Source organism: Anguilla rostrata, chromosome 2, assembly GCF_018555375.3.
Source record: "Anguilla rostrata isolate EN2019 chromosome 2, ASM1855537v3, whole genome shotgun sequence".
Taxonomy (NCBI): Eukaryota; Metazoa; Chordata; class Actinopteri; order Anguilliformes; family Anguillidae; genus Anguilla; species Anguilla rostrata.
This window is the reverse complement of record NC_057934.1, coordinates 31,798,901-31,817,047: the sequence shown is the minus strand read 5'-3', so window position 1 is coordinate 31,817,047 and position 18,147 is coordinate 31,798,901. Positions and strand designations below refer to the sequence as shown.

Genomic DNA, 18,147 nt, shown 5'->3' with positions numbered 1-18,147 from the left:
CCCTTGGCATAAGACTAACGTCACCTATCCAGCTTGTCAGTTCACTGCGATATTAACCTGCTAATACACAAGTTAACTTCAGTTTTGAGCAATACTGATTGCAAACCCCCAAAGAAAGTCTATTCTGGGCGAACCTATTTTGTTTGCCTTATCACATTTGCTAATTCCAGGAGGACTGAATACTTTGGAGATTTCAGTACATCAAAAAGAATACAGTAGCAATTTGCAGTTATTAATACCTAACAAACACGAGTAGCCTACCTACCGTTGGGATTTTATTTTGCGACCCACTAAGCATTAACTACAAGCTTGTGGTATTTCCTGTTTGTGCACTAGTACGAATTTTTTATTTTCGATTAGTTGCTAACCAACAGTAGAGTTGCTGATATTAATTAGAACCAAATTATCTTTTCAAGTTCAAGTAGAATGTTAGCTATAACATGTTTGATGGTTAATTAGGCAACGATAGGTACAATCTGAACGCAACAATTTTACCAATTTTACTGGTACTCTGCTTTGTAATTGGGAGTGTAACGTCGCAAGGAATCAATAAAGTTTTTTTAGGCGCACGCGTACTTCGGTAAGGCGCGTATCAAGCAAACGGTTTGCCAGTGTTGTTAGCTAGCTTGTCGCCTAGAGAGGAGAACTTGTCAATGAAAGAAATCAACAGCTGAATGCACGAAGGAAACGTCTCAGGGATACCACGAGTAAAAAAGGATGCCCCGGGAAATTATAACTCTGCAGTTAGGACAGTGTGGCAACCAGAGTAAGCTGTGATATTTTTTTTCTTGCTAGCTAACGCTACAATAGAAAGACACCGAATATTCGAAATAAGACAAGGCCTTACTGCGTCTTTAGATTGTCAATTTAACATTTTCATTATAGTAATAGTTAGTTTGTTTGCTGGCTGTTCAAGTATTTGCTGGCCAAGTAGTAGTCGAGTCCAATATTGTAGCTTGTTTTTAGCCAGTTGTTCTCAATGTGGCTTGTTAGCCAGCAACTGTGGCCGAGAAAATCGAGTCTCTCTCTACTCATTGCAGATAGCTAGTTTGATTGCTGAATTAACATAGTTGGCTAATTCTCATTAACTTTATTTGTATTAAGATAGCTCGCCTACTATATTATAGCTACAAGCTCGTTTTTAATTAAAAAACCTTCGAATGTTTGCACGAAATAAATATGCCAATGAACAATTTGAGTGTATCCATCCTCTTCTACATTACTGTGTGAGTAACTTACCTAAATTGCAATGGGCCAGAAATACATTTTATTACCACTGCAAAAGAGTAAGGATATGCTAGCATAACAACACATTTCTGTGCGTGTTTAAAATAAATAGCAAAATTAATACATGTATTCCTTTGTTTCCTTATTCCCTAAATCTATGAAATGGCACATATAGACTGTGCAGAGTTTAGTAGGCAGGGTCCCTTCACAAATTCTCATATAATGTTGGCCTATGAACAATGGACTGTACAAGTTTGAAACTGTTGTGAAGTGCTAGCAGTGTGTTATTGTTAATATTTTCTTCCTCCCTGGCAGTTGGATTTGAGTTCTGGAAGCAGCTGTGTGCAGAACATGGCATCAGCCCAGAGGGCATTGTGGAGGAGTTTGCCACAGAGGGCACAGACCGCAAGGATGTCTTCTTCTACCAGGTGAGGACTTTACTTGAAGCCATGCAAGGAAACAGTGGTGTATGTCGTGGTACAAGCTTTACTTGATGCTATACTAGAAAGCCTCTAGTTCTGCGCATTTCCTGTGTGCACAAAAAAAATCATGTTAGGCTGCTTTTGTTTTCAAGTTCAACTGCTATGGAATGTGCAGCCACCAGGTGGTGCAAATATTTTATGTGCGTGGTGTGCTCATTTTGCCTCTGCTTCGTCAGGTAGCAGAAGGGCTATCAGGTTACTGCCTAAAGAAGGCCGCTGAGAACAATTTTATGGCTGGCGGTCGCTTCTAGAAAGTTTGAGAGGGACAAGCCGATTTTTAAGATGGCTATATTCTGGAAGTAATGTACACCAGATTTAGGTATTAACATAATAATATGTGTATAGCTTTCAACAAAAACATAGCCGCAAACAAAATTTATATAAATTTTTGTTCTTTGTTGACAACTGGGATATTCTATTTTGCTTATTGGAAAACATTGTGTTAATCACAAGGTTAAAGAAATCCATTTGAATGTTTCACGAGTTCACAGCGGTTCTCTTTCATACACAATGTGAAAGAATCTGCTAGCATACAAGTTGAACCAAAACATGTTTGTAGGTTGCTGTGGCGTCATATGGAAAGCTAATCCTGGACCAGTACTTTGGGAGCTGTTCTTGACATAATGTGTATGAATAATGCAGCCAAGCTGCACCATTTATGTGTGTAGATATCGACATTCATATTGAAGCAGAAGCCAGTCATTAAGCTAAACAATGATCTTGATGAACTTGCATGAATGCAAGATTGCTAGCTACCTTCCATGTGTTTTTGTCAGTCACGTAAGAACATAAGATGGCATGAAAAATTTAATGAACAAAAGTTATTAAATCCTGGCTGGAAGGTAACTTTGTGAACAAATGCCAAACCTACTTCATAAATGTAAAAGAAAGTGCTGTGTAGACTGGTGGTAGTGTCATATTAAATGACTTTGTCCTTTTAAAATTGACTTAACGCATTTGCTTGTTCATCAGAATATTTTTTTGACCATCTGGACCAGTGCTAACCAATCCTGTTCCTGGAGATCTTCCATCCTGTAGGTTTTCATTCCATCCCTAACAGAGCGCATCTCATTCAACAGCTATAGAGCTTGTTGGGCGGCTAATTAGTAGAGTCATGTGTGCCAATTTAGGGTTGAAAGGAAAACCTACAGGATGGTAGAGCTCCATGAACAGCGTTGGTTACCAATAATCTAGGCATTACTACCCAGTTATTCAAAAATGAGTTCCTTAATTTGTATATAAAATGGCTCACTTGTGACGAGGTTGAAAAAATTGCCGTTAATTCCTGTTCAAACCAGAATACTATGACTTCTGCATAAATGTTTTGCACAGGTAAACACTGTAATGTAATGTAATGTTTGAAATGAATTGTGCCCTGCCATGTGGCAGGTGGTGATCTATAACAAACCACTGACAACCTCTAGGTGGCGCAGTTATCCTAGTTTTGGATAGCTTGCGTTTTTATGCTCAAGTAATCCGATCAGAATTTTGAATTGACACAGCTTTACTCAGTCCACTAGTGATGAAAAGTAAATGTGTTGTTTATGGCTACAGCTGGAATCACTGTAACAAAATTTATATGATGAATATTGGGTACATAAAATACACATAACATCAGAAGATGCAACATATTATGATTGACATGCAGGACCGGCTTTATCTTTCTGACAAACATTTGTATCTTGATCACATATACTTCAGGTAATTGAGAAACAATTTTACAAATACACATAATTTACATTTAATATCACAGAAGTTGATTAACATCAAATAAGTCAGTGTTTTACATTTACTTCAAATTAACAATCAGTATACAACGTCTTTTAAACGTTCTCATGACTTGAAAAATTGTGCTGAATTCATTGTATGTGTTGCTCTATTTTTACTGGTTCGTTTTTCCACGCTTATGATGTAACTGGGGTCTGCCTGTGATATTTTAGATTAAGTACTGCTTTCACTTGACATTTACCCTCCATGTTGCCCCCTTTAGGCTGATGATGAGCACTACATCCCACGGGCAGTACTGCTGGACTTGGAGCCCAGGGTCATTCACTCCATATTGAACTCCCCTTATGCGAATCTCTATAACCCGGAGAACATCTACCTTTCAGAACATGGCGGTGGAGCTGGGAACAACTGGGCTAGCGGGTTCTCTCAGGTGGGGAAGGGTCGCCCGATTCTCACATTGTTGCTTTGTACAACATTTTACAATCAAACAGTTCAGTACAGTCCATCAGGACCTCCTGTGAGGTGTTTTCTAAAGAAAGTGTCTTAGTAAATGGTAACATTACATTGTTTAATGACCCCTGTTATCAATTATGTATTGAAGCAAAGCGAAGGGGGGGAAAAAAAAGAAAAGTGAAAGTTGGATTGAGTAGTGGGGCTACCTTGCCACAGGATTCCTTTTAAATTCACGTCCCAGCCAAGTCAGCCTCACAGGCTTACTATTTCCAGTGCCTCTTTACCGCAAACTCAGGAGTTACAGAAATGTAATGACTTGGCTCGTGTAATGATTGACCGGTGTAATGTCCAGGGGACCATATTTGCACATCTGGCTTCTTCGAACCACAGAAATGGGCAATTATTAAAGGGCTCCCACCCTTTCGTACCTGTCAGTCGTTGGTTACCGGGTAAATGCGAAGTCTCCAAAGAGCTCATTAAGAAGTAAAAATGAGAGAATACAGCAGATTTACTGATGGTTGTGTTTTCCCAGGGCGAGAAGATCCATGAAGACATCTTTGACATCATTGACAGGGAAGCAGATGGGAGCGACAGCCTGGAGGTGAGTCACCGACCACGCGTACTAAAGGCTTCCAGATTTTATTTTTTTTTACAGACGGCGTGCGGCGGGAGGGCATGAACGACGAGTTTTAAAATCGTCGGACTATTTGTTCAGTAACCTGCGTGCGTTTTCCAATTCCGCCTACGTATCCCGTTACTGCGCGGTCGGCTCCGCTCCGCCTGAAGTGAGAAAAGAGAGACCAGCATGCTGGGAAAAGGCTCGTTAGCCGACGGCGCTTTTGGGAGTGGAAGTTAATACCCCCACGGTCACGCCAGCCCTGTCCCGGGAACGTAATGAAACGGTTCCTGATTGCCTCCATATGCGCTTGGCGTGCGACGCGACCTTTTTTCTTTACTGTAGCTCGGTCCTGAAAGAGAGCTTTTCACTCTCTGCTGGCACAGCACATTGTACAGTGGTGGTGGGGGCTGTTGGGGGGGCGGGTTGCATATTAAATCTCGGCCCACACATGTTATCAGCAATGAAAAACGCCTTTGTCATCCTCCGCCTCTCCTCCCCTCCCCTCCCCTCCCCCCCACCCCACCCCCTCCTCTGCTCTTAACCTCTTAACTCGCAGGCCTTAAAAAAGCAGCAGCGCCACACTCCCTAGCCCCATTTAGACCCGCGCGACTGTTTGCCTTTCTTTATATAACCCTCCCAATATTATTTTTTGCGCGCGAAAGCGGGGGGCTGGGGCGTGGCAGGTAGGATGTTAGCGGTGGGGCTGGAGTGGAGGGCACACATTACAGGGCAGTGTGGGGTGGGGGTGGGAGAGCGCGCCGCGGGGCACAGGGCGGGGCCGTTTGCCTCCTGGCTGTCGAACGCCGCGGGAGGAAGCAGGCTGGTTAATGCCCTGAGACACTGCGTTTTTAGAATGAAAGTATGGAGAGCCGTTACACTTTGTGTGATGTAAAATTCATGCATTTATATGCCAGGCACATGGCGTTATTCTGTTCACCTAACGTAGTAATGGTGTTATTCTGTTCACCTAACGTAGTAATAATGTTACTTGTGCAACATTGTTACTATGTTGTATACACGCTCTCTACATAGCATGCTACCATGTATGCAGCAGTGCAGATTTGAACTGACAACCTTTTGTTCAGTTCACTGACTATTCAAGTTTAGTCCCCTCTGAAAGACTGCAGCAATGCGCTGTCAATTATTAAATGAAGTAGTGTGGGGTTTATCTGAATAATGTCATGTATTTAGTGTGTCCTGCACTTTAAGTGTGTGTCTCTGTGTTGCAGGGTTTTGTGTTGTGCCACTCCATCGCCGGTGGAACAGGATCGGGCCTGGGCTCCTATCTGCTGGAGCGGTTAAACGACAGGTTAGCGTTCGTCGCCGCCGCGGAGCTCCATGGTTACCGCGCCATGACTCAGCCCGCGGAGGCCGGGCTCTCGCCAGCTGCGTCGTAGCCTATAAATAACCGCCCCAGCGCGAGCGCCCCGCCCCCCTCTCCGAGCGCCTGCTTCCTGTAATTAAACGCCGGCGTAATTGCGGCAGGCGCCTCTGGAACGAGCCGCGTGCGCTTTTCTCTCCCGGAGGCGCTCGGGCTGACCGGTCTACCACCCCCCCGCCCCGCCCCGCCCCCCCTCCCTCTGCCGACCGCAGGTACCCCAAGAAGCTGGTGCAGACGTACTCGGTGTTCCCCAACCAGGACGAGATGAGCGACGTGGTGGTGCAGCCCTACAACTCCCTGCTGACGCTGAAGAGGCTGACGCAGAACGCCGACTGCGTGGTGAGCGGCCGGGCGCGGCGTGCGCGGCGTGCGCGGCGGCGTTCTGCAGCCGAGGCGCCGCGTGCCGCTGAGGCTCGGAGGGCACCAGGCTGGCCCGTGTGCTGCTGCCCGAGTGGGTACAGAGGAAAAAAAAAACACTTCCTCTAGTCTGTCAGTGTCCAGCCAGGAACAGGCAGGCAGACCTGGTGCCAGAGGCCCTCAAAATGTCCTCATTCCGCTGTTACTCTGTAAAAGGCCTCTAAGGAAAATAGATTTTTGGAAAAAAAGAGCAGTTGTGTCAAAGTGACTGTTTCCTACAGTGTACTCCAATGATGGTAATCAATTTTAATGATTACTGCTGTGTATCTTTCAGTACCTTGGTACATTCAAGTAATCATTTAGCATGCTAAATCATTTATAAAAACCCTGATAATTCTTGGTAACAATACTTTTTTACTTTAGTTAAAAGCTCTAACTAGACGTATACGTAAAGGCCAAAATATATCAAGCCCTAGGTTTTCCTAGGTTCCAGTTTATCGTGCAAACCCAGGTAATTTTATAATTTGTCTGATTCAACTTGTATACTCCCAGTTATAGCTCTCAAAAATGTAGTTAACTCATTTTTTACTTTTTATTTTATTTTAATATTTTGCTTTTTCCATTTAATTTCACTACTTTTTAAATACAGAAATATACCCCCAATATCAACTGACTTTTTATTAACAAAGAACATGTTATTACAGCATTGGGTCTCACATTAGCCTGGTTTAGTTCACAGAGGCGTAAGGTTATGTGACTGAGAAGAGTTTGCTACAGTTTACAGAAAACACTGTAAACTTCAGCTGTGCTGTTGCCAACAGTTACCACATAGTTTTGTTGAGCCATAGTTTCATTGTGGCCTCCAACATCACATAAATAACTTTTTAGGTCTGTTTACACTGCTGCTGTTTTGTCATGGACTGGCCACTGTGTAGACATCAGTCATGTTTTTGGAAATAATATGAAATGTGTTGGAGAGTATTGTGTAAGCACTTGATTAATTAAGAGCCTTCCCTGGTAGGGCTTGGGTTAGAGGGGTAATTGGATTGAAATATTTTATATTATTTGGTTTTGGATTGAGTTTCTTGCTGTTAATCTTTGCTGTCAAACCTTGTTTTCCCCCCAAACATACGCTTACGTTTTTTAAAAAGTCTATCCTACCATAGGCTAAATATTTAATTTGATTTTAGCACTGAAACTTTACTGTTGTGATCAGTTTTGACAAAATTACTTTGTAATGAATATAGTGAATAGGGCTAAGCCTCAGTCTGAAGTGTAACTAGAAAGGTTACAATTCCTGAAGGAATTGTGTGGGCTTGCTTCAAATTCCAACTGGCACTGTCCTCAAGTCAAGCCTCAATGCATTTCAATGAGGGCACATAGCTCAGAAGAAGCACGAAACCGTCCAGACCCACGGCGCACTGTAGCGTTACATATACAGCCGGGGATCAGCAAGTAGCGATTATGTTCCAGGGATTAGTCCTAAAAGTGTCATGAGTATAACTTGGCTAACTATATAGCTAGCTAGCTATGGCATGTCCTCACCTCTGTAACGTTATTTGTTGTCCTCCGTGTGTCCATACATCGGTGGTTGTAGCGTCCGTGTGTCCATACATCTGTATCGGTGGTTGTAGCTGTGTGTCATTAGCTCCTACTCATGCGTGCAGGGTAGCATCCGTACGCGCTAACTACGTTAACTAAAGTAGGCGAAACGCTACCATGATAGGGTTAGCTAAAGTAACGTTAGGCGATAAAGCTGTGCTTAAAAATAGTGTGCCGTTGGAATTGTGTCCTACTAAACGTCTGTGTTTAACGAAGTGAAAAAAGAGCCTGGCTCGCGAGGCTAGTGAGTGAGTGACCACCTGCGCATGTGTCCTACTAAACGTCCCACTAAACGTTCATAGTGACCCTCTATGGAGTGACCACAAAAAAGTTGAATATTTCAAAAATCTACATCTATACAAGCAACAATGTCTGGAACTAGCCATTTTGATGTAAAAAGTTTGAATGTAGTGCAAAAACTGTAGGACTAGTCAGAGCTAGAAAGATTGGGCGGAAAGTGCAGATAATAAGAAATATAGAAGGTATCAAGAGTGGGCTTGTTTCCCACTAATTACTCTCACAACAACATGCAAATTGTTCATGCTGGTAGATGCTGGTGAACAGAGTAACAAATAACTAGAAAATAATGATTTTATGATTTTTCTTGCTACATTTAAAAGCGTATGTATGCACTGTGTATGTGTTTCCCATTTCCAAATGGATGAAGGACTGTGGGACATTGAGTTTCTGTGTGGGAGGATAGGGAAATGCCTGCAAAAAGAGCCATCAAGAGCCCTAATGTGATCTCTAATGCGATCTTTCTCTCTTTTGCTCAAAGACACCTGTTATATTTTTTTATCGAGGGCTTTCAAATTCTTTTAGCGGTGAATACCTTTTAAGATATTTAGTTTAAACATGTTTATTCCAGTATGTGTGAACTGCATTTATAAATTTTGAATTTGTGTGTATTTGTTTACTGTATTTAGGCGTATTAGTACAGCTTGGTGTTTCTCACAGGTGTTCAAAACATCTCAATTCATACACTTGTTTTTCACAATAAATTTAAAACTCTTTCTGTCTCAATTTCACGATCTCTCTAGGTGGTGTTGGATAACACAGCTCTGAACAGGATTGCCACAGACCGACTACACATCCCGAACCCCTCTTTTTCCCAAATCAATCAGCTGGTGAGTGACTGAAGCCTAAACTCCAGATACCATTAGCACCACAGTGCAATGTATTCATTCTGGGAGAAGTTGCAGCTTTGGGGTCTCATGGTTGTGCCGTTAGTAATTTAAAGAGTGTGTTGTGTCATCATGAATGAGTGAAGGGTCTCTGCTTATTTTGCACTAAGGGTGTCAGGATGTCCGATAATATCAGATATAGAAGACATTAGAAGATAAAGCCGACATAAGTGTCTACAGCTATGATTTTAAAAATTATTTTTTCTATTTTAAGGATAAAATATACATAAATGCTTTTATATAATAGTATTAGTTAAAAATAAACAGGTGAGTTAATATTTCAGTATAAACAGGTGAGTCAATAAGTCTGTATAACTCAATCTTTGCATTATCGTGGGTTCGCTGTTTTTTTTATATTTGACTATTATACAGTAGTCAAATAATATTTTGGCAATTTAGTTTATTAACAGTGCCAATCACGTGATGCGTGATCTTATCCTTGATAATTGGTGGAGAAGTGCATCGTCTCATTTGGTGGTGAAGTAATGAGACACAATTTCCCCTGATGGCGAAAGTTGCAAGGAAGTACCATGTTCAGCACCATGGGAAGCATCGCCACTCTTTTGCGTAACCACCTACAGGCAGAGAGGGTCAGAATGCTCGGTTTCCTGGCTAAAAAGGCATGAAACGAGATGATATGCAGAGAATGTCATCAAAGAAGTTGAAGTGTTTAGCCTGGAGAAAAATTCAAATTTGAGAGTAATGTTATTTGATTTTGTAATATAGTGTTGTTTAAATACTTGTGTTTCTTAATTGTTCAGATGTTTTTATGTTTTTTTTATGTATGTATGTGTTCATATATATGTGTTTATAATAACAAATGCTAATATCGAATGTCACAATATTTTTTAAGGCATATTGAGGATATGAAATGTGATATTTTGCGCATAAACGGCTTTTTGTGCATTGTATATCATTAGCAATTCCGAACTAGCATACTAATGCATATTAACCATGAGTTTCTAAACAGGCATGTCACTGAGGTGTCCAAAGTGCAAGAAATACTAGATCATTTTATAATATTATACTATGAACAAATACGAGCCACAGTTTATATGATCCATTCAATAAATAGCTGCTGGAATGAGTTTAGCTTAATGTACCAAATTCTCAATGTTCTTCCAGGTTGGTCAAGAAATCCTGATTGTCTTAAACATGCATTACAGGCTTTGAGTCCTGTGCAGTTCAGACAGGCGTTGATCAAACACTGCAGACTGTGCATCAGGGCTGTATTAAGTCAATGTATAATGAATGGAGCTTTAGAACGAGAAGTCACAAGATCCCTATAATCTGCATTTATTGCAGCCACCAGCGTCTGAGAGCACCAACTGTGCTGTAATGTCTCGGTGTTTCGTGCGCTATAGCTCTGTATCCCCGTCCTGCAACGTTAACTGGGACAGGGGAACAAAGTCCTTTTGCTTCCGAATCTGAACTGGTCTGAACTTTTCTGCTCGCGCCAGAAAATTAATTTTCCAGGACAACTAGTTCTTGTGCTGCATCTTTGATACGCCATGAACAAGAAGTGCTTTTACTTGGACAAAGGCCTACTCAACTCAAACTGCAAGTTTAAAATGCACGCGTGACTCAGGAAATTGTAAATTAATTGAGGGAACTACTGAATATCATAGGTAGAGCATACGTCTTGAGCAATAGGAGTAAAGCTAGCATCCATATGACATGTTATATGAATAATCAAATATGTTTGAGGCGTTCATTTTGTTACACGGGAGCTACTAGCATCACGTTATTGCTTATTTCATTTTCCTTGATGGGCCCCCGTAGATATTTGAGTAACATGGTTGCTTGTAATTATTTAACAGTTAAAGCATTGCTCTCAGGAAGAATTAATTTGTAGGTGGTGCCTGCTGGAGCGCTGAGGAGCCCGTATATTTCAGCGTTCTGCAGACGGCGGCCTTTTCTGACTAGGCGTAATTGTTGCCCATTTGTCAGCTGGGGGAACGCAACGTGTCCTTTACCTCGTCGCGCTGTCTGACTTCTGCGCAGGTCTCCACCATCATGTCTGCCAGTACCACCACTCTGCGCTACCCCGGCTACATGAACAACGATCTGATTGGTTTGATCGCGTCCCTCATCCCGACGCCCCGCCTTCACTTCCTCATGACCGGCTACACTCCACTCACCACTGACCAGTCGGTATGTTGGACTAGAACAGCTCCTTGCATCAGTAATCAATATAAAACCCTTCCATAACTTATTAATCTGCATAATTAAACAATTGTATATATTAATTACAGTTCAATGCAGTTCATACTTTTTTCATAACAATGAAACCGATTAATCTCAGTTATCTTTGAAAGAGCACCGTAATTTCTCTCAGATGATCATCCTATATGTGTTGGCATACTTGACCCTACAGACTAAATACAAGGGGGTCTTGTCAATGGCTTTTTCTTTTCACATGTCTAAGGCTCGGATTGCATAGTAACCCAAACGGTCCATTACGGTACATGGAGGATAGCACAGGGGGCCCCACAGGTTTACAGTGGGGCGTGACGTGTTTGTTTGAATTAGGTGGCCAGCGTGCGGAAGACCACGGTGCTGGACGTGATGAGGAGGCTGCTGCAGCCCAAGAACGTTATGGTGTCCACGGCGAGGGATAGGCAAACCAGCCACTGCTACATCGCTATCCTCAACATCATCCAGGGCGAGGTGGACCCCACGCAGGTGGGTTTACGCTGGACGAAGTCTCGTTCCTGTGCAGCCAACCTGCGTCTCGCCTTGCAGCCTTTAAACCAACAAACACTCTTGGGAAAAGGGAAGGATGGTCGAGTGGCTTGGGGGCGGTCTTCTTTCAGCTTTCTCTTCTGGAGGAGTGCTGATGACAGCCTTCAGGAAATGCTGACTCGGGACAGATGAAGCTGACAGCCACACACACACGCACACACACACACCCCCACTCACACACCAGGAGATAACTTCCGACTGCCTGTCCCTTAAAACATTTTACTTTCGCTGTTCTACCCATTTAAATGAACATGAACATTTCTGTTTTGAATGAATATTGTTTTTGGCTTTGCTGCAATGAATGAACTACAGGCGAACCTCAGAAATATGATTCTTGGTGTCTGACCGGTCAACCAGATGATTATGAAGCAATATATGCAATTATGCCATATCAAAATACTTGATACATACTGATGATACATTTCTGGCATTAATCAAAAACAAGCTACACCGTCTTTCCATTTATTAAGAAATACTTGAAATACTACCCAAGATAAACAGTGGGGTATGTCTTGGTACTATTGCGAAAGAATATAATTCTGGGAAAACTTTCTGTTGAGTTTGGTACTTTAAGGTAGAGAACAAAATCACTTGGTTTGCATGAGGGTCCAAAGGTGTGTCAGTTAACTGTTCATTTTGAAAGATGACATAAAAGGAATGCGTGTTCTAAAGAGCCGACATCCTCTTCCTTGGCTCGAATTTCGATAACGCCTGTGACTCAGTGGGAGCCGACGATCGCTCGCAGTCTGCCATTGTGACCGTATGACTGGACATTTACACCAGCAAGATCAGAGAGCCTTTGGGCACGCCCTAAATTCATCACTCGCACTGACGACAGTTGGTTTTTAACAATGACTCCGCTGCACAAAAGCCATTCAAAATACAAATTTAGAGAAAAATCTAATTCCCTTATTATCTACAGATTTATCATGGTCATTTAGTGGCATTTCTTACTTTAGTAACTTTAGTTTTATTACTTACATTTTACTGCGGTTTTTTGTAATGGCCGTGAAATTTACACACGCAGATTTTTCCCCACCTTCCTTTTATTGCCACACTTGCTTATTGCCGCCTTTTAGCTTATGGTTTTAACTGGCGGTGCAACGTAGTAGCACTGTACGTCCTGTTCTCAGGGCCTTGCATAACGGCATGTATCTTACGCTTAGCATGCACCCCACCCAGGGTTATCCTTGGCCATCTGAAACCACTGCAAATGCACGTTAATATTACATCAGTAAGTCATTAACTTGCTGATAACGGAAATATCCTATTCCTATAGCACCTTTGTTTTTGACCTGTTTCTGTTTAAAGTGATTGATAGCTTTCCCTTTGTCAGCATTACCCGAGTCAACCCGAGATGTTGTAAAATAACCTGAGATGTTGTGACAGGTGCACAAAAGCCTGCAGAGGATTCGAGAGAGGAAGCTGGCCAGCTTCATCCCGTGGGGCCCGGCCAGCATTCAGGTGGCCCTGTCGAGGAAGTCTCCGTACCTGCCGTCTGCCCACCGCGTCAGCGGACTGATGATGGCCAATCACACCAGCATCTCCTCTGTAAGCCTGCTGCTGACCAACCTGCATTTTGTCTTTGCGTGTAGGCTGTAGCTAAAAGCTAAAGTTTGCATTCTTAGGTGGCACACTGACACATTTTTATACATATTCCTTTGTCTAAGGCTTATGAACACTGTCTTATCGAGCAGGTTATTATGCTCTCTGTGTGTTTGTTATTACCTGCAGATAGTAACCAGAATTCACAACCTGCACCAGAATTCATTTCTTGGGAGATTTTTTTTCTGTCGAGATCTCTGTACAGGAAATGAAACCGAAATCTTTTAAGTACAGTACCCTTTGGTAATTTGGTGAGTGAAAGGGTTCACTAAGACGGCAAGCTTATCTGTACAGCCTTAGATCCGTACAGCTGTAGGCAGCTCTAGTTTGCGTCTGGCCTAATACATCATTACCTGATTAAATGGGATCAAGCAGTGGCAGGACACAATCTGTTTAATCCCATCAAGGTAAGTATGTGCTTAAGTGGGCAAGGGTTCCATTGAACATTGCTAGCCATATATTATACACATGTTGCCTGTATGTTACCAGTTGGCTAGTCTCACATAGCCAGAGCTATCTCCACACTTCGTTTCAGAGCTGTGCCAGAGCTGGAAAGGTCTGGCTCAACCCATTATCATTCCGGTATAGGGTAAAAAAACGCTCTGGCTTGTTCGTATTTCTTTAAACCAATCACAATCGTCTTGGGCGGCGCTAAGCCCAGGATGCAGCGACGGTGCCCTTGCAAAAACGGTAACACGCAGATAGCGGAAGGGGAGGAGAATTCCGACTGAAATAGTCGGCCATTGGCAGGCTTATACCCACAGTCTATATTGTGTAAGTCAGACTACCCGTTGGCAGTCAGAGATGCACCATTCATAGCTGTTCAGCAGTAGGCTGCATGGCTTGTAGTGTGGATACTAGTCACTGGCTCAAAGTCGGTTATATCAAAGTAGTTAGCCCGCTTCAGCTGCAGTACTCAAAGTATTTGGCATTGTGCCACAGCAGCACAGTATATCGATGGAAGGAATGGAAATGTATAGCATACGGGAGGAAAAGGGAGAAAGTATTCTTCATATAAAATGGTGTATTAGTTTTCTAGAATGGGTTAGTCATCTGTCACCATATTATGCTGCATATTTTTCTTTCTGCACGTGTCGTTCCCTTGACTATCAAGCACATTTTACTGAACTGCCCTGCCTTTAATGCCACAGGACAACGGTTTTTATCAGGAAGTTCCATGAAAGATGTTTTTAACAAGGTGTCCCCTGAAAGAATTTTAGAGCTGTTTTCACAAGTACATTTGAAACATCTTATATAGGTTTTATTTAATTTTCTGGTTTTCTATTGATCGATTTATACTTTTTATATATCGAAATGTTATCATTACCGTGTTCTTGCCATGAAATGGCCTTAGATGCTGACATGGCTCTAAATAACAAAATTAAAAATTCTGCACGTGTTGAGTGCGTGGCTGAACGCCGCTCTGACCGCGGCTCTTCTTCCCCTAGCTGTTCGAGCGCACGTGCCGGCAGTACGACAAGCTGCGGAAGCGCGAGGCCTTCCTGGAGCAGTTCCGCAAGGAGGACATATTCAAGGAGAACTTCAACGAGCTGGACGACTCGCGCGAGGTCGTCCAGCAGCTCATCGACGAGTACAGCGCCGCCACGCGGCCCGACTACATCTCCTGGGGCTCCCAGGAGCAGTGACCCCCCTCGCGAAGCGCAAGCTCCACACCTCTTGCATGTATTGCGGTGGCGAGGCGTGTCGTCACGCGGTCTCGGTGGCTTTCCCCTCGGTTCGTGTGACCCTGTTAGAAATCTGTGAGGCCTCAAGCCTTCCCGCCCCCTTGTAAGTTCCACAACCCAGCGGAGGTTGTATGACCTGGTGCCCGAATCCATTTTATTGCAATATTAGCTACATACATTGGCCTGGAAAATTATTCACATCTTTGATAAAGGCAAGCAAAGGATGTATAAAATAAACAGTACACTTATTAAGCTATATTGTATGTGCACAAAATGGGGAAATTATGTTTTTATACTAATATAGCGTCCTCCCTTTACAAGTAGAACGCTACAGAGCTACCTTCTGTAGTGTTCTATGAGACTGGTGAACATATTGGGATCTTTGACCATTCCGACATACGAAAACTTTCAAGATCCTTTGGTCTGAGCTTATGGACTTATGGAATAATGAACTGTGCCATGTCTCCAGACTTGAACACAATTCACTCAAAGCACTGTTCAATTCAAACCAACTGGGTCCAACTCTGGAGACATGGTAATCATACTTGGTGTAGTTCATAATTCCACTGACTTCAACAGGAGCCCCAAAACCAGAAAATGAAGAGAATCTTTCAGCAAGACAAAGAATTTACCTCGAATTTAATGACAAAATGGTTGATCTACTGAAGAATTATTGTTTTGCAATGTTATTTTGGGCTCTAGACTTGAACCCGATTAAAAATGTGTGGTTCGTGTTGAATAGTGCAGTCTGCAAATGCAGACCGAAGGATCTAGAAAAATTCTGTTTTGAGGAATGGTCAGACCCCCCCCCAAATATGTTCATCACGCTCATTTTAAAAAAATGAAGGCAACTTGACTGCGTTACCCTTATAAAGAGAGAATGATATTTCTTCAGGTGGGAAAAAGTATTACTTGTTCAACAAAAACTTTTTCACTGAGCAATTGCGTTATAAAAGAATAGAATTTTTCCATTCTGTGCATACAATATGACTCTTTACTGGGATTGTTTGGTTTATACAAGCTTATTTGCTCATTCTTATCACGTGAATTCTTTTTTTTTTTTTTTTTTTTTAAAGAATTTTGTATGTTTGTGCTGGTAACACCACTGTGCAATAAAAACACATACCTGTACAAACGTAGTGCCAGTGGCCATGCACTCATACATTTATTCATATAAAGTGAGAGAAAATGAGTTTACCATGCATTTAATGTCAGCTTAACTTGCATGCCCTCCTCTCCAATTTTACAGTTAGCTTCTAGTGCTCTTTCATGTTTCTGTTGTCTGGGTCAGTTCTGGTTGCTTTTTTTTTTTTGCTCTCACACTTCCTGTTTCATTAAGGACCTTCTGTGTTGCATCTTCTGTTATGACATTGCACACATATGTGTTCTTTGATCTGTGGCCTGAAAACCTGTTCCTTTAAGACTGCAAATCCTTCACACTCTACAATGTGTGGCGTGCCATCGGCTGTTTTACTGTACATGGCCATCACTACAACCAGAACTAACGACCAGAGACATCGAGAGATCATTTGGTCGAGGACCTGAATCTAACACAACCAAGGGGGTGGGGGAAGACTGGCATGAATATTTCACTAGTACGCATACTGGGTAGTTGCAGTACTGTGCGCATGCAGTACAAGGGAATAGACTGCACCGTTGAGTAGTTATAGACACAGCCGAGTTATTACTTGTAGTTGTATTGAATGCAAATAGACTTGTGCATTAGGACGAGCTGTATAGGTTGGGTGATTTCCCACCTCACCTCTGATGTGTGGAGTTTCCTCTGCCTGCTGACTTTGCATTTCTACAAGTCACCACATAATCCTGAAGGGTTTAGCGTTATTCATGATTCAGGGGTCACATGACATCCCTTGACATCATTTGTAAGGGTGCAGTAAGCTCTACACTGTTTAAAATTGTGTACACCTGTACAGCATTTTGCGGTTCAGCTTGTATTCTCAAGTGTTCATATTAATTTAAGCTCTCATGATAATCACATGCTTTCAAAAGGTTGTAATGAATTACAGCAATTGTGGAAAGCCAAGAACAGATTGTAATTTAGAACTGCAAGTCAGGTAAGACTATCATATATCAGACATTCTACAGTATGGAATCTTTAAATTATTAGGGGAAATAATTAGTGATCAACTTTAAACCTTTGCCAAAAAGGACAGTTGACTTTCCGTAGCTCCACATGTTGGGGTCATGATGATTGCAGAAGTATTACATTTGTTTCCCCACTGGCACTTTGATAGTTTTGCATATTCGTTCAAAAGAGGCTTCAGAATCTTCAGCCAAATTGCTGTACACTGTGTCATTCTTTGATTCGTTTGTGAAGGCGTGTCTGATTCCTTACCAGAGGCTTACTGTGTTTCCCAGTTGGCAAGTATAAATGAATAATTTACAATTTGTGCTTTGGAAAGGTTGTGTGTAATGAAATGTAAAATGCTGTTACCCAGAGCATTTGTGAAATATTTGAATGTTTTTTTTCTCTTTTAATAAAAATACAACTGAAAAGAATATCCGTGTTCACCATATTCGGTGTTCTCATGTCAACCCAGCCCAATTGCGTTGGCAGTTTCTCTTGCCCTTAAAACAATAAATATTGATATTTGGCTGTCTTCTCTAATATGGTAGAGATTTTGGATGGACACATTTTTACATGATTTAATGCATGCATACAAAATTACACTTTAAAACCTCTGAATCAGGCTTCCTGCAAGCAAGATGGTCCTTACGTCTGTCTTGGTACCTGAGTTTGTGTGTTCATCTTGAAAGCCTGTCAAGGTAAGTGACCTAATGCCAGTGGTTCCACTTTTAGGTGGAGTTCATACTGATTTAAAAAAATGTAATACAACAAACCTTTTGAAGTTAAAATATACCTATTATTCTATATATTATTTGTACCAAGTCAAAAATAAGAATGAATCAACAAATGTTTTCAAAGAGAATTCATTAATTTGTCAGCAAAGCCTTAAAATAATCTTCAGAATTTCTTTAGCATGACAATGGTGCTGCTTTTTATTAATTATAATTGTTTTGTTGCACATTGGTGTTACCTGTACAAACACAGTGCAAC

General features: G+C 41.9%; 1 protein-coding gene across 1 annotated transcript; it reads left to right on the top strand.

The window, feature by feature from the left end:
• The first annotated feature begins 532 nt into the window (after window positions 1–532).
• tubg1 (tubulin, gamma 1) lies at window positions 533–17,588 on the top strand. The gene is made up of 11 exons (XM_064321634.1): window positions 533–766; window positions 1,543–1,655; window positions 3,700–3,867; window positions 4,423–4,491; window positions 5,739–5,818; window positions 6,103–6,229; window positions 8,890–8,976; window positions 11,038–11,187; window positions 11,566–11,718; window positions 13,168–13,329; window positions 14,832–17,588. The coding sequence occupies exons 1-11, from the start codon at window positions 718–720 to the stop codon at window positions 15,027–15,029; spliced, it is 1,356 nt and encodes a 451-aa protein (XP_064177704.1). The 5' UTR covers window positions 533–717; the 3' UTR covers window positions 15,030–17,588.
• The last annotated feature ends 559 nt before the right edge of the window (window positions 17,589–18,147 follow it).